The sequence below is a fragment of the Phasianus colchicus genome, chromosome Z (genome assembly GCF_987193195.1).
Source record: "Phasianus colchicus chromosome Z, bPhaCol1.hap1.1, whole genome shotgun sequence".
NCBI classification, from domain to species: domain Eukaryota; kingdom Metazoa; phylum Chordata; class Aves; order Galliformes; family Phasianidae; genus Phasianus; species Phasianus colchicus.
Window position 1 is genome coordinate 48372407 of NC_143476.1, and position 27965 is coordinate 48400371.

Here is a 27965-nt window from a genome sequence, read left to right on the forward strand (position 1 = left end):
TGAGGGATCCTGGACCTGGAATGGAAAGACCAGTCACCCACAGAGTGGATTAAGAAATTGTTAGTCAGCAGTTCCAGTCAGCTTATCTTGGCTAGGGTCTGACCTGACAGCATGTAGGACATGCTTTTCTCAGGAAAGCTCTGACTTTCTCATGGAAGCGTCCTGCAGTACCTCACTCGTGGCAGATAAGAAGGTCTCCTGTAAGAAATCCTGCAAAATATCTGGTTGAAGGGAGAGTGAAGCCTGTTTTCATATCCTGAGAACGGGGGGGAGATAGTGGTTCACTGAGTATCAGAAGTAATGTAGTGAATGTAGGTGTACGTCAACAGATGAAACATCTCAGGTATGTTACAGCACTAATACAAAAAAAACCTTTTAGCTTACCTCTTGTCATTGTCTTGCAGAAGGTTAATTTCAGGCAGTGTTTCCAAAAGTTAATGTTTGAATTCCTTGTTTCATGCAAATGAAAAGATACAGGAGCAGGGGCTATTTTCCTGCTGAAAAGTGATGTCACTTCACATCATCCAAGATGACCCATAGTGTGACAGTGTCTTGAGGGACAAGTCAGTTGTTGTAAGACTGCGTTACTGTTGGCTGTCACTTAAACACTGGATGTACTACCAATCTTTCAAAGCAGGTTAGAATTTAAAAAACTTTACTCATTCAGATATTTTTAAGTTTCCTTGTTCAAAGGAGCTAACAACAAAGTGCTTGATTACTGTCTCAAATATGAAGGATAGAGAAGTTGTTTGAACATAAAAGCTCAGTAATTTTGGGGTCAGTAAGGAGCTGATTGTGTTTTGTGTTGAGACACGCAGTGTCTACTGACCTTGCCAGTGGACTTGTCAGGTCATTGCGGGGAAACTGAAAGTGAATCTTATGTTAAAGATGCTAAGTGTTTCTACATATCAGAAATATGTCTGCAGCCTTAAAGAGGCTTGCTATTTAAAATCTATCTTAATAAGTGAGACCAATGGCAAGCACTCCCAACAGGGGGCTGCTTTCATAGCAACAATAATAATGAAAAATGTAATTTGCTACTGCAGAATAGCAGTAGCAAATTACAGCAGTAGAATAGCAGTAGCAAAGCAGCTAGTAAAATATTTTTAAGCTGCAGTGCTGATGATATTCAGCTTGTAGTCTATTTACCCCTGCAAAAGCTACTTAAGAAAAGCAGGCTGATTGGTAGTTGACTATTCTAAGTGTAAACTTGTACGTTCTCTTGGAAACTTAGTGTTTTTGAATTTCTGAAAAAAATTTCTTTTGAGTCTAAATAAGTGTTTTGCTGGAAAGAAGAGTGTCTGTGAAAAGTTCCCCTATAAATAAATAAAAGGTCCCTGTAAATAAATGAAATTAGCTCATAACATTAGCTGAGTTCACAGTTTAATATTAGACAGTGTTTTGAACTGATGATATGCACTTTTAAGGTACTTTTAAATCTAGTCATCCCAGTTAATGAAAACTGGGGGGAAGTGTGCAAGGAGAACCAGGAGGAAATTAATGCTTAGTAAGAGTCATTAATTTGTTTGCTATGTGAATCTACCCTTACTTTAAAACAAACAAAAAAATCTGATTGAACTACTTCAGGAGATCACCTACATAACACTTGGAGTGCAGAAAATGAATATATCCACAGAGAATTTTGAACTTACATTTAGTTGATTTGAATTAATATAAAATAACAATTTTTACAGAAACAGACATTTATTTTGCAGGATATAGGAGAAATAAGGTTTGTTTTTTGTTCTATGAGGTGCAATTCAGAAGGGAAGGATATGCTGAGATGCAGAATGGCAGTTGAAACAAAGATGATGGCAGTACATTCTTGAGTTCATTGGCTGTCCTGAGATGCAGCCAGGAAGTGGACCTAGCTATCTTCAGTATCTTCTCATTATTTCTATATCTTTTGATGGTGTGATACTGTAGTGGGTTAATATGGCAAGGCTTGTGTAGCTGGGGGGCCTCTTTGAGCAAAACCACCAGTGCCCCATGTCAGGGCAGAGCCAACTCCAACTGCTCCAAAGGGGCTCACCTCTGCCAGAGCTGAGCCATGAGGGGCACTGGGAGAGCAGATGTAAGAAAGGAAGACTGCTGCACAACCGCAACTGGGGAAGAGGGATGAGAAATGGGAAAGAAATGGCCCTACAGGCACCCAGGTCAGAGCAGGAGAAGGGCAGGATGAGCTCCAGACACAGAACTCCATGCAGCCCAGGAGAGGCCCATGAAGGAGCGGGTTGTTCCCCTGCAGTTTACGGCCACTGTGTGAAGTAGATCTCTCTGCAGCCACGGAGGAACCCATGGCATAGCAATGGCAGAGAGTAACCATGAAAGAGCAGCAGAGGCAAAGTGTTATGGACCCCACCACAGCATCTATTCTCCATTTCCCTACCATGCTGAGATGGAGGAGATAAAAGGAGGTGGATGAGGGGGAAAGTGCTTTTAGGTTGCTTTTAGTTCTCACTGCTCGTCTGTTTTCAATAGGCAGTAAATTATATTTAATTCCCTTATGCCATGTCTCTTTTGCCTGTGGCATGATTGGTGTGCTATTTCCCTGTCCTTATCTCAACCCACAAGTTTTTTGTTAATACTGTGTTTTCTCCTCCTTCTGCTGAGGAGGGGAAGTGAGTGAGTTGTGTGGCAGTGCTAACATCGGTGTTAAATTACTGCAGATACAGAACTTGATGTTATGAAGGGATATAGAGGCACAGTTCACAGCTTGGCCACCTCTGCAGAATCCATCTCACAATTAAAAATGTTCATTGCTATCAGGTTTTCTGATAAGTCTCTCCGTTATTATTTTTTGCATATGGTGAATGTAACCTAATTTCACATTTGAATTGTGAGAGCTGAGAGGTTTGGGATGCCGGTCTGTGGATAGCTGCTGTTGCATTTTGAGGTCAGCTTTGCTGAGCCCTTGTTTATGTTTTACTATTGAGCCCTAACCCTATAAGGAAGCACATAAATTTTGTCTTTTTTTCCAATTAGTGCTTTCATGTAACTTTATAGTTCTGCTTTTCTGTAATATTTGAAACATCAAGCTTTGTTGCCTGGAAATATGCAGTAATTGTTGTTTCAACAAACTTGGAGGCAGAACCTGCATAGTGTGTGACTGTCACACCGTGTCTTTTCATAATGTCCCTAATGATGATGAAAACAAGATTCATACATGTTAATCTTCGAGCATAATAATGACTCTCTATGCTGTATTTCACTTAGCATAAGAAAAAGCTTAATTTTAGGCTTGGCAGGAGTTAAAATCCCAGTAATGCTCATGAGAATGTTCTGCAAGCACAGCCTCTATTAATCCTGTTGCTGACATACTCACACATAATTTGATGTAAGATCTGAGGCATTTATAATAAAAGACCTGCATTCATGTTTTTGAATGTGCAGGAAGACATAATAGTGGTATAGAATGATAGATATTTTTATATCTATCACTATTTTTATATCTATCACTATTATATCTATTAATTTATAGATAATGCTCAGAATTACCTTGGCGTCTGTAGTGCGAACACAAGGATTATGCCAGTGTAGGAGCAGATGTGATTGATGCTCTGTAACCTCCTGGAGTAAATGCAGTAGGAGAAGTCGTTGCATCTATGCTAGCTTTCACAAAGTCAGGGCTGCTTTTTCCCATTTCATAGCTGCTCACTACTAGCCACTGCTAGCTGAATAGCTGCTCAACAAATTCTTCAGCACTGGCTTCATCTGGGTGCCTGAGAAGGAATATGACAGCACTTGGTGACATTTCCAGCAGCTCTGTGCAAATAAAGAGCATATTTCTTTCAGTCAAGAAAATGTTTAGCACTTCAAAAGAGGACTTTGCTGATGAAGGAAAAATGGCACAGTTTTTCCAGTTCAGCCAGCATGAGTCATGTCAGACGTAAAGCTAGTGTGTGTAGTGGGCAGCAGGACAGCTGAGTGGAATGGCAAGTGAGGCATGGGAGGGACACTGCCTTCCTTCTGCATTTGCGAGTGAGAGCTCTGGTGGTTACTGCTAGTTACTGTAGGTTTGCCAGCTGGGTGTCACAGCTCTTTGTCTCAGATGAAACTGGTAATACAATTCAGAAAGGTTTGTGAATGTCTCAGTCTCCTGCAGTTCATTGTGGTTGTTTTGCTATTAAGAGAGCAAGTTTTTTACACAGGTATCATTCTAACCAGTCTTGTTATGTAAACGGTTATGCAGTTGGACATGAGAGAAGATACTTCTAAAGGTGTGTGTGATAAGGGAGTAGTACTGCATGATCAGTAAGATATGGATGTTCAGAAGCACAACAGATTTTATCTATTTTTCCTAAGTTGGAGATGTTCTTACATAACTTGTAAAGCTTGAGGAAATCCTTTTTTGATATCTCTTAGGGTTTTGTTTGAACATGAATGGTTTTAGTTTGTTTTTACAAAAAGTGGGTAAATTCCACCTGTGGATTTTAATCGGTTTTTTAATAGCTGAACCATACTGCAAGGTTAAATTTCTGAATTTCATACAGCCAACAAAAATTAAGCTTTGTTTTTGTTATTTCTCTTTTGTTTTGAGAATAACTTGGATCAAATTCCCTGCTTCAGCAGTCTTGCTCAGTGCCCTTGGGGAAGCCACACTTTAGCTTGCACAACCTAGGAAGTGGCTTCTGGCTCCCTGGAATGAATGTTGCTGTTTTTTAAGCATTGACACCTTTATTAAGGACCTACAGGTAACTTACCAAGGCTTCTCTTGAGGAAGCTGAACAATGTTTTGCTATAAGAGCTTAAAGAGATGTTTTTATCTTGTGCACTGATTTGAAACTTTTTCTTTCTCCTCCTCCTCCTCCATCTGCTGCCAGTTTATTTCAGTGAAAACAACAACAAAACCAAAAAACAGAAAATAGTAATTTGGAAGATCTGTGGTTTAAGAGTTGTCTTTTGCATTTTGCCTTGTCGCTGCTGCTTTGCGTGAGCAGTGTGTGCTTGGCAGTGTGTACTGGGTTCGTACTGTTCATTATCAGCTGGGTATGGTGAATGGGCAGATGGACTGGTGACACTTGAATGCTTGAAAACTTGCACTCTGCTGACAAGATGGCTTTGGTGTTTGCCTCTGAAAACCAGAAAAATTCAGGGTCTGGCAGCTATCTCAAGTAATTCACAAAACTTGCTGAATCGTTTTAAAAGCTTTTGTTCTTTATGCCTTTAAGACTCATCTTCTTATTGCCTTCACTTTTTTTGAAGAATCCACGCATTTCTCAAGAGAATGGAGAGAAAAAATGTGAAGTGTTGAAAACTGCTCAGTGAAAAATGTTGTGAAAGTAGCACTTGTGTGTTTTGTGGTCTCAGTATTCAGGTAACGCTCTTGAATACATTTAGACTGTACCTTATAACCAGTGGTTAGAGCTAGAGAGTGGTTAGAGTGGTTAATTTAAAAGGAGACAGAATATATGATCTAAGCTATTAAAATTATGTGTTAAATTAAAGCATTGATTTTAGCTTTTTTGTTATAGTGGATGGAAACTAGTGACTTGCACTTCTCTAATTAATACTGGGAAGCACTTCCATTAAGGCATCCATGAAGCAGAGGTTGTAACTTCTTCTTGTTATTTTGTTTTTCATTTTATTTTTTAAACTAATCTTTTTGCAAGCATGATTGATATGCTTCCAGTGATCTTTCCTCTGCAAAGAATACATAGACCATTTAAGATATTCTAATGCTGCTTTGCTAAGCAAATCTACCTTGTTGTGAGTACACATAAATTTTACATCACCATAAAGTGAAGGCCTACAGTTCAGTCTAAATGCTCATAATCTGGTATTATCTACATGCAGTTGTGCTTCCTCTTTTCCTTTCTCTAGTGCTGTGTGACTTTCTGAGTGGTAATTCTGGTGCCCTGGCATCTGATTAAGACCCACCAGTATGCTTTTGATGAAAATTTTACGGAAGTAGTTCTGAGTTAATGTTTGCATAAGATTATTACTCTGGGAAAGTTGATGGTGCTTGTGAGATTCAAGAAGTTAGGATGGTGAGGAGAAGTGAAAGATGATTGTCGCAGTCTAGCTTCAGCTAAATTAAATGACTGAGACATAAGAGGAGTTTTGATGTGTCAAATACCCAATTACTGAAACAATAGGTACAGTTTTTAAATTTTGTTATCTGATTTATCCTTTCATGTAATTATTTTATTTTAAAACTCTAAAGTCACATAAAGTAGCCACAAGAACATTTTTAGCATGCTGTGTGTGAACAGTGTGTGTGGATGTAATTATTTGTAGCTACTTGTCTGTGGCTTCTTTATAACCATTAAAAATAGTTTTCTAGGACTCGTAGAGTACAAGCAGGTTGTGGCTGACATGAGATATGAAAAACAAATGCTAACTCACAGTCATCAAGGTCTTGATCTGGAAACAATTTTGGTAAGATGGGTAAATGATGCTGTAATATTGCAAACATTCCTAGAGTTAATATTTGCCTCCATGGTCTCCCTGTGAGTTTTCTGAGTGCTTCGAATTTGCTCATGAGCTAGTTTTCTTCTGCTTCCTTTCTTCTTTTTCTCAGTTAGCTTGTCTTGTACCTACATACAATATTAAAGAGTAAGCCCAAATAAAGGATTAAATAAATGCTTCTGATTTGGATGGTAGCTGGTACACAGAAGGAAATAGTACAAGTTATTTTTCTGTGTGCAAGTTTCTGTGACAGTCAGAAGTATGTTGCGACAGGTTAGTGTGTTGTGGAGTTTGACAGATTTGACAGATCCTCAAAGAAATAAACATGTTATGTGTGAGTGTGTGTATATATGTGTATGTATATATGCATAGGTATATAAAAAAAATTGAAGCTCTTTTATGTTAATTTTGCTTAAAGTGACTGTCATGTTATTCTACTTAATATATTCCAGGCTGTCTTTCATTTATAATCCAGTAAGTGTTTTCTTTAATCTTGGAGGATTTAGTTACAGTTGTCAAAATATGAATTTGAAAAAAATTTCATGGTGTAACTTTTTTTGTTGTCCGTGTACTTTTCTCCCAACCTTAAGTAACGGTTACTAGAAGAATCAAGTCTTTTCCTCAAATTTACACTGAAATATGATTTTCACTCTTAAAACGTGACAACATTTAAGGTTGCTGGGGAGCTCTTTCAGTACCTATTCTAATGTATCATATGAGAGATCTGGGTCAAATCATAGAATCATAGAATGGCCTGGGTTGAAAAGGACCACAATGATCTCGAGTTTCAATCCCCCTGCTATGTGCAGGGTCACCAACCAGCAGACCAGGCTGCCCAGAGCCACATCCAGCCTGGCCTTGAATGCCTCTCTGGGCAACCTGTTCCAGTGTGTCACCACCCTCTGAGTGAAAAACTTCCTCCTAATATCTAACCTAAACCTCCCACGTCTCAGTTTAAAACCATTCCCCCTTGTCCTATCACTATCAGCCCATGTAAACAGATGTTCCCCCTCCTGTTCATCTGCTCCCTTCAAGTACTGGAAGGCTGCAATGCAATGAGGTCTTCTCAGAGTCTTCTCCAAGCTAAACAAGCCCAGTTCCCTCAACCTTTACTCATAGGAGAGGTACTCCAGCTCCCTGATCATCTTATTGGCCCTCCTCTGGGCTTGCTTCAAAAGCTCCATGTTCTTCCTGTATTGGGGCCCCAGGCCTGGATGCAGTACAGCAGATGGGCCTCACAAGAGCTGAGTAGAAGTGACAATCACCTCCCTCTTCCTGCTGGCCATTTTTTTTAATGCAGCCCAGAACACAATTGGCCTTCTGGGCTGCAAGTGCACACTGCTGGCTCATGACCAGCTTCTTGTCTATCAGGACTCCCAAGTCCTTCTCCGCAGGGCTCAAGGAGATCTTCCCCCAGTTTGTATGAATACCTGGGATTGCCCTGACGCAAGTGCAGCTTGCACTTGACCTTACTGAACCTCATTAGGTTTTAATGGGCCCACTTCTCCAGCCTGTCCAGGTCCCTCAGGATGGCTTCTCTTCCTTCCAGTGTCTACCATACCGCTCAGCAGAGTGCCTGAAAACTTAAATTATTTACATGAATGTTAATTTTATATTCAAGTACTGGTTGAATTAAAATGTGTAATTATGACATGGTTTTTGACAGTCTGTGACTAGTTACTTATTTTGTTGCGTGACAACAGGTGTCCAAACAGGCAGCCAGCAGATACCTGAAGGATCAAATCTACCTGTACTGCAGACATCCGCATTTAGCTGCCCTCACTCTAGGCCCTGAATCTGTGTGCTTCTGTATTTAAAAAACAACAACAATAAAAAAAACCCAGACCCCCACCAGATAACTAGTTGTAAGCATTTCCTTCTATCTCCCTTCTTAAGAGGGAAAGCCCTGAGGAGGAATAAAGTATTCATGAGGGGCTGAGTTCTGGAGCTGAGACATGGCAGCCTTCACGTCTTTGCAGCTTCTTACCACCTCTCCCACATCCATGGAGATCTAGGAGCTTCCTGGCCTGGGGTCTTTCCATATCCTCTGTATGGCTTTCAGCTCCTCCATAGTTGCTGATCTCAGCTCAGAAACCTGGAGCTGCTTGCTTGTTGATAAGCCATTTTAAGAGCTGCTGAAGTCTACTGATCATCTGATTTGCTGCAAAGGTTTGTTGGAGCAATTCAACGTCTACTTATAACTATTTACTTAAATGTGAGTCCTACATTATAATTAGTGTTTGCAAAAGCCGCATAATATTAGATGTTATCTCTAAGGAGAGCAAAAGAGAATTTTCTATCCCCTTTAAGGTAGCTACAGCTGAAACAGGTATGTTTGTTTGCACTCGAAGCAATAAGATTCTAGGAAGCACTCTGAGATCTGAAAATCAAAGTTAACAATAATCTCTGTGGCAAGTGGCCATTTTTACAAATTTCAGCTTCACTTCTATACAGCCAGAGAGATGATTAAATGTAAGCTAGTTTATGAAGAGCTTCCAGAACGATTCACTGTTGCTGTTCTTTTTTCTCAAGCAGAATGAAAGGTAGGCAGTTGCATTTACAACAACAAAGAAAAGTTGCTTATTTGCTTCTAGCGCATTAGAAAGATGTCTACTGGGTAACAGCATAGGTAGGGAACAGATTTCCATGGGAAGTATTGTCCAAAAAATATTGTAGTGAAAGAATCAGAGATTTCCCTATCTGTAACGAAAAAGATTTTGAATTGCTGAAAGAAGACATTTTTCTCTAGCAAAAGTAGGTGGTTTGATGTATTTGCTAAATACAGGTCATCACAAAATGTACTCTCAAGTACGTGTTGGTGCTCTGTTGAAGGACAGGGCACACACTCTAGTTTTGAGGATACACTGTATAAGCTCTACCATTCCTTTTAGACCAGTAATATTTATCTCAGTTTCTTGTAATTTTGTGTCTGCTCTATTTCTTTTTGAGCCTTTTGTATTGTCTGCCTTGAAATATCCAGAATTGAGCTTTCAGATGTACAGCAGCAATTGTTTCCAATTGTGCTCCTTTTCCATTTAAATGGACAAGAACCCTTTTAGTGTTCAAAATCCAAGTGGGAACTGTGGTGAATAGTATTAAGGACACTAACCCTACAAGTGTGAATGCACTAGTTTTTATTAAAAGAATCCAGATAGTCTTGCTCTGAGCTTGTGTTAAGTTTAGAGAGAGTGTTGAAATTGTTGTGTGTGGATTTGATAAAGCTAATTGTTTTTCTAACTGCTGGAGTCTGAATTTTTGGTACATTATTTATGCATTCAGTCACAGTGTAAGAGACTGGTCCCAGGTGCTTACCAGAATCAGTTATTGCTACCACAAACAAATGCTGAACAATTTTGTCCAGGTAGACTTGAGAGATACTTGGGAACAAACTATGTTGGAAAAGGGCAGGTGCATGTGCTTTTTATCAAGACAGTTTAGTAGTTTTGGTTTGGTTGTTGGTTTTTGTTTGTTTTTGGTTTTTTGGTTTTGTTTTGTTTGTCTTAAGTGCAGTATCAGTATCTTGGCTCATTGGATACAGTTATATCATTTCTGGTTTCTGTCAGAAACAGTCTCTTACAGAGAATCTGGGAAATGAAAGCAAAATTCTGGGGGAGGTTTTATTATAATTCTCATAGCAAAAATGGCACTTTGGGTTTATGTGGTATTAATGTCAAATTCTGTATATTACTTCTTGCAGAAGAGAAGGATTTATGATGACTTCACAGTTCCAGGGTTGAACAGGAGTTTCCAAGAAGTGCCAGGTATGGTAAAATGCGGGTTATCTCCTCCCTGCTATTGCAGTGTGATTCTTAGCGGCTGTTACATATCTTAAACTCACGACGTACTCATAAGCAGGAAGACTAGTGTCTTGTCTTCTTTTGTATAGCAAACATGAATTATTTTATAATAAGTTTGATTTATTATTCTGTTCCATTTGAGATTGAAATATTTTTCAAGAAGTTCATTAGAAAAGGGACATTTTTCACTTATGAACAAAATGTATCCTAACCTGTGTGTTAGTTACTGAAAGGTCCTGTTCAGGATTGCAGATTATGTGTCAGAGGGATAGTGGCCTTGCTTTCAGAGACAACTGTATCTTTGAAAGCACTGCTGGACATCCTGTATAGTTTTTATTAAAAAAAACAACAAGAACAGCTGATATAGATATTCAGGTGTCTTTGAGAGTACCATTGGTTGCCATTAACATCTTTAAATAATTTTGATTGATTGACTCAGACCCGTAAGTCTAAGAAGAAATTATGAGGAAGCTGACCAACATCTGATTGTGTGAGAATATGTTTAAATAGTATGGGAAGATGAACTTGAAGTTTCAGCAGCCTTATTTCTTAGTCGGTTGAACAGTTCCTGCTGTAGCACTGACACTGTCACAACGTAGGTTCAATGTCTAGCAGAACTCTCTGAAGCAGAAAAGTGTTTTATACATGTGTTTTCCTTGGGCACATTTTGAATTCTGGATTTCGGATATCTCACCAACCAGGTTAGCAAAAGTTGCTGGCATTGTAGCTGTAGAAGGTCTCGTTGATCATCCATGATCTTGTACGCTGATGATTTCTGTTTAGTTTTCTTTTACATAGCCTCTAGCAATGCCCTCAGCCTCTGCTGTCTCAGAGTTTGACTTGTCCAAGGCCAGAGTTAGTTTTCTTTTTCTTAAAAGAAGGTAAAGTAAGAAGAAGGAAACCCATTTACTCTTTAATGTTTCTTTGGAGTCGAGGTCTAATGACAGTATAGTTAGAGTTATCTGGATAATAAGACTTATTACCTCTTATTTGTCTGTTGTAGTCTTTGGTTTCTTTTTTTTTCCCCTGACATTTTAGTTTGTCTTCTAGTAATCCTTGCCTTTTGTCGTCTTTTGCCTTTCTGGGTTTTCATTTTTCCCTGTTTAGTTTTGCTTGGCGTAGTAGTTAAGAAACGATCAGGAATGTACATTTAAAAAAAAAAGGACTCAGGTATTCCACTAAAGATTGTAAATATTCCCTGCTTTAAACTCAATAATTAGTTTCCTGAATACATCTTAATTGTGTATTTATCATGCAGAATAAGGAAAATATTCTGCTTGACTTCATGGAATTATTGAATTGGAAGAGACTTCTGGGTCCAACTTTGTCTAATGTCCCTGCTCAAGCAGGACCACCAGAAGTAGTTTTCCAGGACCATGTCCAGGTAGCTTTTGAAGATCTCCAAGGAAACTACAGCCTCTGGGCAACCTGTGCCACTGCACAGTAAAAATGTGTTTTCTGATATTCAGAGGGAACCTCTTGTGTTTCAGTTTGTGCCCATTGCTTCTTGCCCTGGCACTACGCAGGAGAGGGGAAAGATCACTTTTCTTGACTAAGCTATGGTTGAGTCCATGCTCTGGAGGGATATGAGGTAGGTGAAGAGTAAAATTAGGAAGTTGAACTTTAGGAAAGCTAACTTCTAGTTCTTCAGAGAGTTAGTCAGCTAAACAGCGTGGGAAACTAAGGTGTGAAGCAGAGCTGGCAAATGCTTAAGGCGGCTTTCCTCAGGGCATAAGAGCTCTCCATCCTTAGGCGTGTAGCAAGTCAGAAAGGGAAGGGAAAAAACCGGTATGGCTGAACCAGGACACGCTAGTCAAACTGAAGAACAAGAAGGAAATGCACGGGCAGTTGAAATGGGCAGGTTCTGTGGGAAGAGTATAAGGAAGCTGCTAGGCTGTGTAGGGATGCAGTCAAAAAAGTCAAGGCCCAGTTTGTACTGAACTTGGTAAAGATGCCAAAAAGAACAAGAAAGGCTTTCAACCAGAAAAGGAAAGTCCAGGAGGTCTTTCCCTCCTCGCCCTCCCACATTCCGCTCAGGAAAGCCCAATGTATTGTGGACTGCATCAAAAGAATTATGGCCAGCAGGTCAAGGAAGATGATCCTGCCCCTCTGCTCCACGCTGGTGAGGCCTCACGTGGAGTACTGTGGAGTCCTCAGTACAGAAGAAAGGTGGACCTGTTGGAGTACATCCAGAGAAGGGTCACAAAAATGATCCACAGACTAGAACACATCTCCTTTGATGGCAGGCTGAGAGGGTTGGGCTGTACAGCCTGCAGAAGAGAAGATTCCGAGGTGACCTGATAGCGGCCTTTCAATATCTAAAGGAGCTATAGAAAAGAAGGGGACAGACTCTTTAGCAGGTCAGTGGTGATAGATTAGGGTTAGGTATGAGGAAAAAATCTTTTACAGTGAGAGTGGTGAGGCACTGGAACAAACCTGAAACATGGAACAAACCCATTGATATGTGGTTGATGCCCCATCCCTGGAGACTTTCAAGGAAGCTGGATAAGGCCTGAGCTATCTGATCTGGCTGTGGATCTCCCTGTTCATTGCAGGGGAGTTGACAAGATGGCCTTCAGAGGTCTCTTCCAAGTCTAAGGATTCTATGAGTCTATGTCTTTCTGGCAATACTTTGCCTAATGCAGTCCAAGATATCGTTGGCCTACCTAGCAGCAAAGGCTCGTTGCTGACTCATGTTCAGTTTGGTGCCCATCAAGAGTCACAGATTCACATCTGTAGAGCTGCTTTATAGGTGGCTGGCCCCCAGCATATCATGGTGCCTGGGGCTGTTCTTCCATGTGTGCATAATGCTGCACTTTTCCTTGTTGAACTACCTGAGCTTCCTGACAGCCAGTGTCTCTAGCCTGTCTGGCATGTCAGCAACTCCTCCTAGTTATGTTATGTGGAGGCTTGCTGATGGTGCACTCTCTTCCATAGATCATAAATGAGGATGTTAAACAGGGCTGAATCTGGTATTGATCCCTGAAGCACACCATTGATCACAACTCTGGGCCGAGCCATTTTATTAGTTTTTGATCAACCTTACAGTCTGCCCATCCAGCCTATACATCAACAGCTTGTCTCCTCCCTCCTCTCAGGATCCTGAACTCCATTATGTGAAAATCATTGCAGCCAAGGCTGCCTTTGATCCTGACATCCCCAACAAGCCTCTTATTGGTGGTGAAACTTCTTGAATTGATTGTATCTTGCTGTGTTGTCCGATCAGTAAATACTAGGCGGTTGAAGTCCTCCTTGAGGACCGGTGCCTACACCAATAGTGGGGTTGTTCCCATCTGTCTGTAGAAGGCCTCATCCACTTGTTCTTTCTGGTCAGACACTGTGTGACCTTTACCTGTCCTCACCCGTAAGCTCACAATCAGTTCCTCATTCATCCACAGGCAGAGCTTCATGCTCTCCAGCTGTGCTGTCACATAGAAAGCGCCTTCCTTTACCAACCTGTCCTTCCTAGAGAGCTTTTATCCCTTCATGGCATCACTTTAGTCATGGGAGTTGTCCCACTACAAATCCCAGGAGATCTGTAACCCTGTGACTAAACTTTCAGAAAGTCTAAACATTTTAGTCAGGATATAAAACTGGAAATTTCAATTTCCTTGGATTTTTTTTTCCTCTATTAACACTAGCATGTATCTTCCAACAAGCTTTGTGGTGCAGGTAAAGACTGCTTCAAATTATCTCAAAAAGCTTTATCTTAAGTGTTAGAACCTAGTATCTATAAGGTATTTTTAAAAATAGAGTTTGAAAAGCAAATAATTCAGTTTCTCTGCATTTATATTACTCATAAAGGGATTCTGGATTGTTTGGGATTTTAAGTCACCTCAGCAAAAAGCGTGTTTATAGATATAGTATAATAAAGAAAAAAAGAAAAGAGTGTACAAATGATGTTTTCTGTTACGCAATTTAAAAATGGCACTGTGCTTGAGGTTATGAAAGGATGAGAACTAAAGCAAGGGATATTTCTAGCCTGTCCTTACCAGTCTAAAATAAATGAACTATGTAAATAGAAGTCAGTTGTCAAAGGTAAATTGTATGTTTCTGTCTCTTTGATTGCTTAATATGCAAGAGTGCTCACTTTTTATTCTATTTTTGGAATTAATAACTAAGCAAATTGGAAAAAAAATCAGGTTTAAGTGAATTCTCACAGTGATAGTTCTGTGGTTTGTTTTTTTTCTTGTATGGAGCCTGAAAAACTGTTATCTAGTGGGCATCAGTAAATATTGAAGAAGATCTGTATTCTGGTAAGGCTTTCTAAAGCCTTTGAAGAAGATTATTTTGGGAGAACTTAGAATTTATGCCATCATGACAGATGATTTGTTTAACCCCTGATTTTTCCCAGAAGAAGCAGATTGCTTGTAAATTTGCTTGTCTTCCTGTATTGAATTTCATATATCCCTTCTCATAGTGATGTACAACTTTTACTAATGCATAATTAAATTTCTGTATTTATCTATCTTAAAAATAGTGGGATAAATTGTCCAGGACAGTTGTGTGTGTTTTGCTCTGGTTGGGTGAGGGATGCCTGGTTGTCAGCTGCTGCTTAATGGGAAGCCCACTCCTCCTTTACCTTGCCTGGGCAGCAAGAGATGTTGAAGTAATTTGATGAGAGGTAGAGAACTGTAGATGTGAGAAGGTCTTCCTCCTTGCCAGAGGTAGGTGGACATTTGTCTTGCAGTCTCACTAAGGCTTGCATCACCTATGCTAATATCAGTGGATGGAAGTTACAACATTGCTGTTTTCATCCTTTATTAGGGTCTGAGAACCCTGCTTGGGAGGTGATGATGGGAGCACAAGCACAGAATATGGCATGGCGAGAAAAGATGGCCCGAATGAGAGTGCAGGGCTGTACGAAGTTAGGGTAAAATGCTGTGGGCACTTGGTGTGTGGGCACACCTGTGAGTAGACTGCCAGGATGAGACCAGGGGGCCTGTGCCCATTTTGCAGGCAGGGTAGGTGTGGTGTTGCTAACTATCACAAACTCCCAACTGTCTTGCTGGTGTTGTTAGTGCCTCTGCCCATTGCCTTATAGTCTGTGGCTTTGTCAAGAAAATAAAAGATCCATCTAGCACTTTCAGTAATACTGAGCAGAATTTAGGCATTGCATAATGTAACTAAGTACTTATTAAAAGAAAAAAAAAAAAGAAAAAAGAAAAAATTCAAAATCAGGATAATTAAATTGGGCATTTCCTGTCTTGGAAATTCCAAAATTCATGTGGATTGTGCAGGTATCCCAGGTACTGGTTGCACACTTGAGTGCGGCTTTGCAGTGTTGGCTAGGGAGAATGCACTGACTTCTTGTTGTTTGCTATTGCATTTTATTACTTTGTTAATCAACTGATGCAATAGTGATAAGAGCTACTGAAATTAGCATCTGTAACAGATGACAATATTTTCCACATACAACTCTGTTTGGTGTACTTTGCTTTTGTGTTCTCTGTGGAGGATGGAAAAGATAAGTCTTCTTCCCTGATAATGGTTTCTCAAATTCTCCCATTGCAGAGCCTGTTCCGTGATGTATTTTTTGTGGGTTTTTTGTGTTGTTTTTTTTTTTTTTTTTTCCAGAAGGTGGATCACAGCATTTTATTTCCAATAAATCTGTCAAGTATTCATTTGATGCCCACTGATGTGAGGCAGATGGTTTTCTGACTCAGAAACAGTCAAAATAGCAACTCTCTGCTTTCCTGATTTATGTTAGTATTTCACATTGTTTGTTCCCTGCTAGCAGGTCCTTACCCTGAAATTTTTCTAACAGTTGCAATTTTCTGCCCTTTGAGAGAGCAGGAGCTCATCTCTTCCCTTTTCTCTGCCTTTGCACTAATTGTGTGTGTCAACAGGAAGGTTCACTGCTCTCTGTTGCAGTTGTGCTCTGCCAAACTGAGAAGGGCTCTGTTAATTGTTTCTTTTACTGCAGTTGCTTTGTTTTCAGTCACCAGTACAAACATGGAAAACTCATGCACGTGGTGTACAGATTATTTTACTACATTTAATCAGAAGTTGATTTAAAAACGAGCAAAATGTTTAAATGAAATTAAGTCATTTATATTTATCTCAGAAAATTTTCAGCAATTGTACTGAAAAGTAGACTTGTGGTCACTTTAATTACAGTTTTATTATTTAACTAAGCTTTTCAAGTTTATTTTTGCATTATAAATTTTGTATGTATAAATGTTCTTGTTTTCAAGCAATTGCAGCTCATATTTTGTTACATAGCCTAAAACATCATGAGGCAAGCTTTCAAAAAAATACAAAGCACTCAACTCTAATGAGAGACAGTGATGGAGGTGTGCTAATTTGGAAATCAGGCCATTGTATGGGTTTTTTTTGCTCCTTCTACCCCTTACATTACATAAAAACAGTTTCATAGTAGATTCTGTGTGACTTCCTAGTGGATGTGAATTAAGGAGTTATTCCAGATAATTTTCAGAACAGGGAAGGAGGGGAAGAGGAGGAGTAATTAAATTGAAAGCAGCAAGGACAGGGTCCTGAGTGCATTTTAGTCATTACTTAAACTAACAAGAGTAAGAACATCTTGCATGATTCAGCAATGAGCGTTCACTGTGATCTGTCACAGCCCTTTTTTAATATGCAAAACTTTACCTAAGGTCAACAAATAATTTCCTCTCAGTCAAACTTAATAATATGAAAAGGGCTCTGTCTTGGAAACTTATACATGAAAGGACATATTTCTGCTTTGAGGAATTCCCTGGCTTACAGCAGAGTAAGCACTAAGTCAGCCAGGTCTTTTGTCTTCTTCAGAAGGTAATACTATGTGTTTTATTGCCATTTTGCTTTTCTGTAGGTAGGTGACCTAGGCTAGAAGTATAACCATGGCTTTGGGAAGACTCGAGACTGTTCATAATGAAGATTTCCTAAGCCCCAAAAATATACAGGAATTCAGAAGGCTGCTCTGGAAACATTACCTGACATTTACTGTTGGGATTGGTGCTGAACTGTTTTGTTCCAACTGTTTAGAAGGAAAAAAAATGTTTAAGGGAAATGATTATTGCTTTGAGACTTTTCATTGCGGCTTGAAAAGAAAGTATAGTGTAGAAATAATGGCATGGAATTGTTTTCTTCTAACTGCTTTCTTTCCCCTGACCTTTCCATTAAAATAAGATTACTGCCTTGAAAGTAATCGTTTAACTGCTGTTTCTTCTCTAAATACTTACCTGTAAGACTGTCTGCATCACAATGTGGGTGGTATTTCTGTAATTCCGATGCATGGGTGCTCTTAATGTGTTGGATAGCAAAGCACAAAGTTGTTTGACTGTGTGTAAACAGGAAAGGTACAAGACAAACAAGCCTAGTAAGACTAACTGAAATTACAGTGACTTGAAAAACGATTGTTTTTACATTATTTTCCATTACAATAATTAGATCTGACCCGAACTGAGAATTAAATAATGATAATAATAAAATAAAATGCTTTGCTTGAGCAAAGATTTGTAGGAAGAACAAAGTCATTTTTTAACCTTATCTATAATCATTCAGTAAAACAGATGTAAAAGCTTCTGATGTCTTCTACTCCATCACGTTATTTCTAGGTTCACAGTGAATCCTTTCTGCAGTTTCCAGAGGTTCTTAGCCTTTGCTTGTTTAAACCTGGGACGTTTATCTTGTGGAGGGAAGTTGGCACTAGAGACCACCCTTTCTTCCTAGAGATACTCTCACTGCAGCCTTTTTTAGCTTTTATGTCTGGCATCTTCGGGTGCTGCCCTGTTAAACGGCACTTAGGGTTTTGAAATGCTCAGTACCCTGCTGCAAAGGGCAGCTTGCATTTTGTACCCTCCCACCCCCGAAGTGTACAGCCCCATGGAGAACTCCAAACAGTTACCTAAACACAGTAATTTAGTGGGTGATAAATGCATTCCCCTCTCACCAGTCTACTGAAGGTAAATAACTTGCAAGACCCTTTACCAAGGAGTGATCATGAGAAAGTGGAGAAGTGAAGGCTAATAGAAATATGTCTTTGGAAATGGAATGATTCTGGTGATCACTGAGGACAGAGCTCTTCTGGGCCTGAGAACAGCTGCTTGGAGACAGACTGACTTCCCTGTGACTACTGAACGCTTTGAATATTTAAGCATTTTCTTCCTTTATTTTTGTATGCAGTACATTAGCTTTTTGTTAGCTAAATTTCTTTCTACCCCCATTCACCCTGAGAGCATAAAAAGATACTGCTAAAAATGTCATTTCTGCTCGTAAGATCCCAAGAATGGGAAATGGGGCAGGTTTATATAAATAGCATTTAGCATTAAGATGCATTTTTTAGGTTGTTTGCTTTCTGAAATTAGTTCTACTGGTTTCTTTCATCTTTATTGTGTATTTATCATAAAAGGTGATTTTTCTTTGACTCACTATTTAAAGTAAGATATGTACATTGAAGTCAAATTTTGAGTATCAAACATAAGTGACAGCTCAAAATATTCATACCACAGATTCTAGATTGAAGCGACTGCTTATGTTGGCTACCTTTTTGCCGTGTAATGTGTGGGATGTTCTATTTTCATCAATAGATGCACTCTTAATCCAAATTAAGCATTGTAGGCTGTTGTAGAAGTACTGCAAGATCAGTGCATGCAATATGATATTTTTGGCAATCGTCAGTTTGTTTTCTGTTCTACTTCTTGCTCCCCTCCTCTCTCCACAGCATCATTTTTTTCTTCAATGAAACTGAAGAATGCGTTCAGTAGCGCTTCTCAGCAGCTCTGCAGCCTGTGGAGAGTGTGGGTAGTCTGTATTCAGCATCCTGGAAACTGTGTGTCCCCTTGAAGAAGTGATCTGCTGAAAGTAAATACTTACAAGACAGGCTGGAACAATCCTTTTGCACTGCTCTCGAAGTCTGAAATACCTGGTTTCTGATACTACCTGGAATTTGCATTTCTTTTGCTAGAGAAACGTTACCTGCTGCAGTTATCCAGGGTTTCTCAAGGAGCAAGGAAACTGAAGATGACTCTGCTTGCTTTTTATTCAGTTTGGGCTGTTTTGCTGGAATTGGCAGTGGCATTTGGTCCTGTACCAAGAATCACTTGGGAACACAGAGGTAAGAAGAGAAACTTCATTAGTGTGATGTGGGGCATTACAACATCAGGATTTTGTGTGTATATTCTTCCAGCCTGCTTACAGAAGTTTGGTCAGTTTGTAGTTTTGCTCAGCCTGTTTGTAGTGCTTTGGACTAGAAAATTCAAAAGTCACTTGGGCACTGAGTTGACTGATTGCATATCCTTAAAACAGTTATGAAAATGTCACTTTTTAAAAGAGGATTTTCAGATTGAAATTTCTCAGCTGGACGATCTTGCAGCTGAATCTTGAGGAAAACTGAACAGCAATTTTGTTTTAATAAAGTTATTTTGACTTTAGTTCTGAACATAATTAAAGAAACCTTTGGTCCTCTTCTGGCAGCGTTCTGTGATGAGTTGAACCTCTGTAGCCTTTTTCACAGAACCTTCTTTTGCTGTACTAGGAAGCTGTGGCAAATAGTTGTAACCTCCTGATACAGTTAGCAGGAGGTGGCAGATGAAGAGATGAAGTATCAGATATTCCTGTAGGCTTTTGGTTTAATTGTTCAGCCTGGATCTGAAGAGAGCTCTAGAGCACAGGCTATAAAGTAGTTACTTGCTGTTGTTGAACTTTTTCTCTTTTTTTTTTTTTTCCTGCACTTTCAAGTATCATGGATATTTTGGCATTTAAAAGATCTTTTGACTTGTGCTTTTACTATTGGTTAACATTAGCAACCTTGGAATGCTGTAGCCAAACAAATATATGGGTATCATGAAGAAGCAGCCTTAAATAAAAATGTATATTCTGAAGAGTCACACCACAGGAAAAGATAAATGGAGGTTAAGAACGTAGATAGCTGATTTATGAGATGGCTGTAGGATATACTTTTCCTGTTTTTCCTGTTTATTGATATTATTGCATTTAAGTACGAGAAGCTTTGAATAGAAGTGAAACTTTAGTTCATTGGAGAAATGAACATCTAGAATTGTCTGAGCCAACTCATCCATTTGGAAAGTGAAAGATTTTAAAATGCATGCTTGTGAATCTAATTTAAAATAAGTGTTTCCCAAGTTCTACAGATGAAAAGGTGCAATTTTTGTGTTAGAACTGGGAGTAGTAGTATGTTTTCTGTCTGTCTCTTAAAAATGAAACTAAATTAGCCTTTTAATAGTCTTTTTTACAAAGTCTGTCATCCAAATTTCAGTAATTTTCCCATAACACTTGCACATGCAGAATAAATTTTTCTTGTTTATTAATAATTCTGTCATCTTTCTCCAAGCCATTCTGTTCCAGTTTGCATGCCTCTTTCCCTCATGTCTCCCTCTTTCTTTTGTCTTCTTGCTTTTTTTTTTGATTCTCCCTCATTCGTTTCTATTGTGTGCAATTACTTCCAGGCTCCATTTGAAAATCAGCTTGTTTACACTGTGTACATAGTTTCTTTTCAGACTGTATCTTCCTTCTGCTGTGTCTTCTTTCTTGGTGCAGGATTGTTAGTTAGATTTGTGTGGGGAGGGTAAATTCACGTGGTGAATTATTTAATTTATTTTAATTAAAAAATAGGTAAGTATGTGGAAGGGAGAAGGTGAGAAAAGAACTGACAGTAGAGGTATTAAAATGGAGGTTAGAAAAAGAAAGAATTAATGACTGGAGAAAATGAAGTAAGACATGAGTTACAGGGATCATTGCAGGAGGAGATTCATAAGCATTTGAAATTGAACTAGAAAGTAGGGACCATTGATTTTAATGTCAGTAATGGGAGCTGCTGTTTGTGCTGAACCAAGCTTCCAAGGTTATATATCAGCTGTTACTGTGTTCTTCAAAGTAAGCTTTATTGCTTTCAAAGTTACTCAAAGGCTGTTAGACAGTTTAGAATAATGGCCTATAAACTTGACCCTAAGTGATCATGTTTCTCCATGTCCTGCTATTTTCCTTGCATTTCAACAGAGGTCCAACTAATACATTTTCATGAACCTGGAGTGTCAAACTATTCAACCTTGCTGTTAAGTGAGGACAGAGATGTTCTATACGTAGGAGCCAGAGAAGTCATTTTTGCATTAAATGCAGTGAATATTGCTGAAAAACAGCATGAGGTGAGTATGTATTTAATACATTATCGTCCATAGAAAAATCATACTTCCAAGTTTCACTTCATTTCCTGTTATCAATAGTACCATGCTTGTGATGAGGGTCTTGCCTCTTAAGTTTCTGCTTCTGTTCAATGTTTTGAGTTGTGTCTGCACATTTATGTGATGGTACAAAGAGATATGATCCAGCTCATTTGGAATTAGCTTACCTGCAGAAGTACTTTGGATGTACTGACTCTTCTCTGAGTGGATTGACCTATGTAGAAATCTGCTAATGTGATCATGTTACCCCAAGTTCTTCTCAAGCTCCATACTTACTCATCTATAACACAGACTGGTGCTTAGAGACTTGGCATGCAATCCCATCCAGGATGTTTTGAAAGATAATCTTTGATTTTTAATTTGAACAAAATGTTTAGGGATGGTGATAGGAAATTTCACATGTATATAAAACTTGGTTTTCCATTACTGCTTTGAGTGGATGTAACTGTCAAAGTTATTCTTTAACATAAAGCATAACTTGGTCCAATAAGTTTTGTTAAGTTTTTTTTCTAGTGCAAATTAAATAAGAAATAATTAAAGCAATTACATTTGCATTTCTCTAATGAATATGTTAATAGAGAATTTCATTAATTGGAGGAGAAAGATCATAGTGAACCCAAAAGATGCTAGCAGTGGTTCTTCACTCTTTGATGACCCATTCATTTGAAAGTGTCACCTCTACTGAAAAGAATGGCTTTAAACCTTTGAAAGCTACTTACAAAAAGATTTATAAATACTGCAGCCCCTAACATTAAAATTGCTTGTTTTGTGCATTATGCAAGGTCTGAAAATACTGCATTTGCCTTAAAGTGTTCTGAATACAACTTTTTTTTGCTTGTTTTTCGTTTAGTTGCACTGGAAGGTCACTGAAGATAAAAGGACCAAATGTGCAGTCAAGGGCAAATCAGAACAGGTATATTTTTCTATTGAATCTGGAGAAAGACATTTCCTTTAAGGAGAAATGATGATAAAGAAGAAAGGTTCTAAGTATTTGAAATTAAAATCTTCAAATCACCTAAATTATTTAATAAACTCGAGCTTTGGAAACTGCAGTTCATTTTCTTGTAATCCTTAGTTCATTATTTCTTGCTGTTGAATCTTGTTTGAATCTGAGCACATTCTCACGTGCCTAGTATTATTTTTTCCATTATATTAATAAACTAATATTGCTTTCACTGAGCTAATAGATACCAGCTATTATGTTTTATTAATAAGTAATTCTTCACCAGCATTTGGTTTTCCAGAATGACTGATAATTTTATCTGCTTTGCTCTAGGATGTAGGGTTTATTTTCTGGGCCAGTGTTTTTCCAGCAGTGCATTTTTCACCAACTGCAGACATCTTTGTGATGCTGAACAGGTGTGCTCCTTGCTGGTCTGACTGCTCAAACAGCTCCCCATTGCCTGAGCAGCCCAATCTCTTATGTGCTTGGCAGCGAAGGCAGCTCAGTCTCTGGGCCCCCTCAGCATTTCTGGCAGCCACAGACCCCTTCAGGACTGCTGGCACAGACTGGCTTGCTCATACTGCCTTTCTGTAGAGGTAGTTTATTTATGGTGATTGACCTTAGATGGTTGTACCTTTCCCCTTGTGTTGTGTTGTGCCACTGGCTTTATAATATGTCAGACTGGGGGTTTACTTGGCAAGATTGATGGTCAAATTTTCACTGTAGTTTTTAAAGTGTAGGGTTCAGAAGGCAGCACGTGCAAAAATTAGTACTACTATCCAAATAGAGAGTTTTGACATCTCACATCTCCAATTTCTTTGTTGCACACTGATTATAAAACCCCAGGTGCATCCAGGAACTCATCTGAAGTGAAGTGGGTTACCTCCCCTTTACCCAGCTCTGCATTTGCTTGAACTGAGAGCCATCAAGGCAATTTACCTGCCTAATATGAGGTCTGATGGGCTCTTGAGGACCGGTTCTTCTTCCCCTTTGGCTCTTCTTGATGCATTCTGATTACTTTATTCTCCAGGTTTGACTGAGGTTGCTAGTAATAATTATACACAGTCATGACTGTGTATATGTGATGTGACTCATCTTTCATGCACCTGCACATGCTTTTGCAGACATGTCTAGATATGCACCAGTCCTTTTCAGAGATTATTGATGGTGATTGGAAAGGATGTTAGAATCTGTAAGTAGGCACTTTGCTCTTAACTCTCTCAGAACTCCAGACTGTTCTTCCTATTTTTTTTCTGCCTCTAGATTAGCAAGTTTTACTTGCTATTAGACTTATTGCCAGCAATGCTTTTTCTCCATTGTACTCAGGATTTATTACTAGCTATGATTATGCTATAGCTATAATGTTTTGCAAAGTGCAGGTGTTTCAAGTGTTAAAAATATTGAACAATCACTGCTGTTTCTTATACTAAAATGGGCAGTCTTCTCCCCCACCTGTCATCGCTAAGCTATGCAGTGCTAGCAAAAAAAAACCCACTTACACACCTGCTCAAGGAACTAATCTGGCAGAAAACTGGTTTTGTTCTTTTTGTCTCCAGTTTTCTTCCATACCTGATCTACTACACAGTCAGAGAAATACCTGGTTTGTCTCATAAGAATGAAGAGTAAGGACAGTGGTTATACTTGTTTAAATAGTTTATGGAACTGCGGTACAGTGTTGGTATCTGGCTGTGTAGCAGAGAGGATTAAGGGATGTTGATGACACTGTTTTTGCCTCCACTGAGTGCATGTTTACAGTGTTTGTCTTCGTTGTTCTGAATCCTTACGGCACGGATATCTAACCTTTTGGCTTGTCTGGGTCTCAGAGAGCAAACAGGAATTGTCATGGGCCGCATATGAAGTATATGATACAGTTAAAAAAGCATGGCTGCATATTTTTCACTGATCACAGAACTGTTTAACCAGTGTATCAAAATGCATGAAATTATTTGCCATAACTAGAGCTTGCCATAATTTAAGTTTCATTTCAAACACTTTTACTGTCTGAAACATAGTACAGGTAAGTCGATTTGAAAGCACATGTTTAACTCAGTTAAATGAGCGAGCAAATCAGAACAAACCAGAAATGCTATATCTGTGAGCCATTTTTCATCTTAGGATTATGGCACAAATTTAATTTTGATTCCATAAGGGACTTGATTTTATTTTGCAAATCACGAAGCATTTTTAGCATCTTACCCCGACTTAGCCACATTCCTTCAGAAAAGTAAATAATGTCTCCATAATCAGCGTCCATACTTTCAAGGATCTCCTGGAATCAGTGATGATTCAGTCCCATGGATGTCACGAAATTCACAGCTTTGATGATTTGCAAGATATTATCAATTTTTAAAGTTTTCTCACATAAATTTTCTTGATGTGCAATGCAGTGATGTTTCATCAAATGTGAGTTTTCAGTGGCAATTGCATCATCTTCCATTAATTTTATAAGTCCCTCTTTTTTCACCAACTATTGCTGGAATGCCATCAGTAACTACACCAGATATGTTCATTTAAGTAAATTGCTTTAATTTTTTTTTTTTTTTACTGCTTCAAACAAGTCAAGAGACTTAGCTGTGTCTTTTAATATCACCAAAGAAGCCATTTTTTCAGTGACATTAATATTATTGATAGTTCTAATGAAAATGGCAAGGTGAGCCATATCTGTAGCATCAGTACTTATATCTGTTGCCAAAGCATAAAGTTTGAAATAGCAGCTTTACTCTAAATTTCTTCCACTGTATTTTCCTGTTTCTTCAGTTCACCTGGCTACAGTCTGGTGAGGCAAACAGATTTTTCTAAAATCCACTTTCTTATAAGGACACATTATATCTGCCATGCTTTCCATTTATTGCTTAACAAAGTCACCATCAGGAAATGGTTTTGATTTTTTTTTTGCAGTCAGATCTGCTACCGCCTACATAGCTTTTGGTTTGAGTTTGAACTTTCTAAAAAAATACTCGGTTCAGGTGACAGACTTTCTTTCGGTTCCACTATTTTGTCTTGGTAATGCCTTCTTTGATATGCATCGAATTTGGCACTGTTTCTGCATTCTGCATGTTCCTATTCTCTTCAATATCTTTATTGATGACCTGGATGAGAGCACTGAATGCACCCTCAGTAAGTTTGCGGATGACACCAAGTTGGCTTGAAGTGTCTGTTGATCTGCCTGGGGGTAGCAAAACCCTACAGAGGGATCTGGACAGGCTGGATGGCTGGGCTGAAGTCAGTGGGATGAGTTTCAGCAAGGTCAAATGCCAGGTCCTGCACTTTGGCCACAACAACCCCAGGCAATGCTACAGGCTTGGGGCAGGGTGGCTGGAAGACTGCATAGAGGAAATGGACCAGGAGGTATTGATTGATGCTCGGCTGAACATGAGCCAGCAGTGTGCCCGGGTGGCCAAGAAGGCCAATGGCATCCTGGCTTGCATCAGAAATGGTGTTGCCAGCAGGAGCAGGGAAGTGATTGTCTCCCTGTACTCAGCTCTGGTGAGGCCGCACCTCGAGTACTGTGTCCAGTTTTGGGCCCTTCACTGCAAGAAAGACATTGAGGCCCTGGAGCGGGTTCAAAGAAGGGCAGCAAAGCTGGTGAGGGGTCTGGAGCACAGGCCTTATGAGGAGTGGCTGAAGGAGCTGGAATTGTTCAGTCTGGAGAAGAGGAGGCTCAGGGGAGACCTTACTGCTCTCTATAACTACCTGAAAGGAGGTTGTAGATAGAGAGCTGGATGTTGGCCTCTTCTCTCATGTAACTGGTGATAGAACTAGAGGGAATGGCTTCAAGCTGCACCATGGGAGACTTAGGCTGGATGTTAGGAAATACTACTTCTAAAGAGTGGTCAGGCACTGGAATGGGCTGCCCATGGAGGTGGTGGAGTCACTGACCCTGGATGTGTTCAAGGAATGTTTGGATTTTGTGTTGAGGGACATGGTTTAGTGGGTACTATCACTATTGGTGATAGGTGGATGGTTGGACTGGATGATCTTGAAGGTCTTTTTTAACCTTGATGATTCTGTGATATAATGTCTTTTCAAATTGTAATATTCAAAAGCTGACACAATTTCTTTACAAATAAAGCACAGTGTATATTATTTCTCAGTGCTACACTGTGCCCAGCCAGTGTTCCAGTGCTGGACCAGTTGCTGGGGCAGAGCTGATGCCATGAAGGCGTGGGAGCAGGTTGTGGGCTGCAGAGCAAGCTGTGCTGGGCCGTATGCAGCAAGGTTGAACATGCTTGCCTTATGGCATCCTTTTTTTAAAGCTTTGTTCAAACTCCATATTGTCATGATGTGGCATGAATAGCAGCAACAGAATTGACAGCACAACTTCATTTATTTATGTTGTAATGTGGAGCTATGGTTTATCCCTTCTCTCGTCCTTTATTACAGACTGAGTGCCGTAACTATGTGCGTGTCCTGCAACAGCTAAACGATACTTTTCTCTACGTGTGTGGTACTAATGCATTTCAGCCAACTTGTGATTACCTGGTAAGAATATGTAGATTTTGTGACCCAGAAAAACTTCAACAAAAAAGCAACTCATCTAAACAATGAGTTAATCTTTTTTTCCCAAATAGTGTTGCAATTTCAGTGCTTGTCATAGCTTCTGAAATATTCATTATACTCCCTCACAATGATTATTAGTATACAGAAATAAACTGTACTGTTCCCTTTTCAAAACACTGAATTATTAATTCAGCTTAGTTATCAGCAGATCTACTCTTTCATTGCTTTTTGTAGTTCTCTGTGCATTTTGCATTAGCATAAAAGTACTCTCTGAAACTGAAATGACATTCTTTGTGACTTCCATCCAGTACTGAATCTTCCTGAAATTTCTAATATTCCTGTCCCTATTTGTCTTGTCTCTGCTTCTGGCAATGCCATAGCTTCATAATTCTGAGTGCTTTAGAATGAAGTCTTAGCTTAAAATCAAACGTCCCTTTTTTCATTGCTTACTCTTCTGTTCTTCTCACTGTGTCTCTTAACGATTCTGAAATTCAGAGATGTTGTAATTATGTTCAACTTTGTTCTTTTTTGTCTCCCCTGCCTTTAAGTTCATCTGCCATTAGCCCTGGAATATTGCCAGAAGTCACTGTCCTTAGCCTCCAGTGTCTTCATTACACAGTATAAGTGATTATTTTCCCGATATTGTTGCTTCAGCTCTTGATCATCTTTCTGATCCTTATTCCCTTGATTTTTAGAAGTTTTATAAAGTAGCAGTCATTCTGTTGTTTTCGAAAAATACATCTAAATTATACCCCTTCTAACAAATATAACAGTCACAAAAATTGCTAAGCAGTCAGAAAACCTTCTTACTTAGTAAAACTGATGATTTTTGTGCAAAGTAATTCAAGAATTGCAAGTTCTTGCCTTTCATCATCTAATTTCTTTGCCTTTCATATTCTGTGGTTTTTTTTGGCAGATCTCTCTTTCCTATCTTTCTCCTTCTATGCTGGATTTAACTTTTTGTCTATTCTTTAATGCTACTTCCCTCAGTTTCTTATTTTTCTTTGTTATACTTGATCATATTTTCTGAAAACTTGTATGGGTTTTATAATCTTGGGAAAATAGGCATTTCACTGAAAGTTACTGGTCTGTTACTGGTTGGGATTTAGTTACCTTTGTGTGTTTCAGTTGGTTGAATGAAAGAGTATAAATGGTTGCCTTGTGGTTTTCAAC

The 27965-nt window shown here is 39.1% G+C and overlaps 1 protein-coding gene across 7 annotated transcripts in view; it reads left to right on the plus strand.

Moving 5' to 3' along the window:
- The window catches only part of SEMA4D (semaphorin 4D), a 93728-nt gene that overhangs the window by 40327 nt on the left and 25436 nt on the right, over positions 1–27965 (plus strand). For 3 of the 7 annotated variants that reach the window (XM_090131363.1, XM_090131362.1, XM_090131361.1), the window contains exons 2-6: positions 10109–10172; positions 19117–19266; positions 21168–21313; positions 22200–22262; positions 26676–26774. In XM_090131363.1, the coding sequence (XP_089987489.1) occupies positions 19173–19266; positions 21168–21313; positions 22200–22262; positions 26676–26774 (402 nt within the window). In that variant the 5' untranslated portion in view covers positions 10109–10172; positions 19117–19172. Of the gene's footprint in view, positions 1–10108; positions 10173–18873; positions 19267–21167; positions 21314–22199; positions 22263–26675; positions 26775–27965 lie in introns of all 7 variants that reach the window. The other 4 variants (XM_031605466.2, XM_090131358.1, XM_090131359.1 and 1 more) reach the window with 3 other exon arrangements.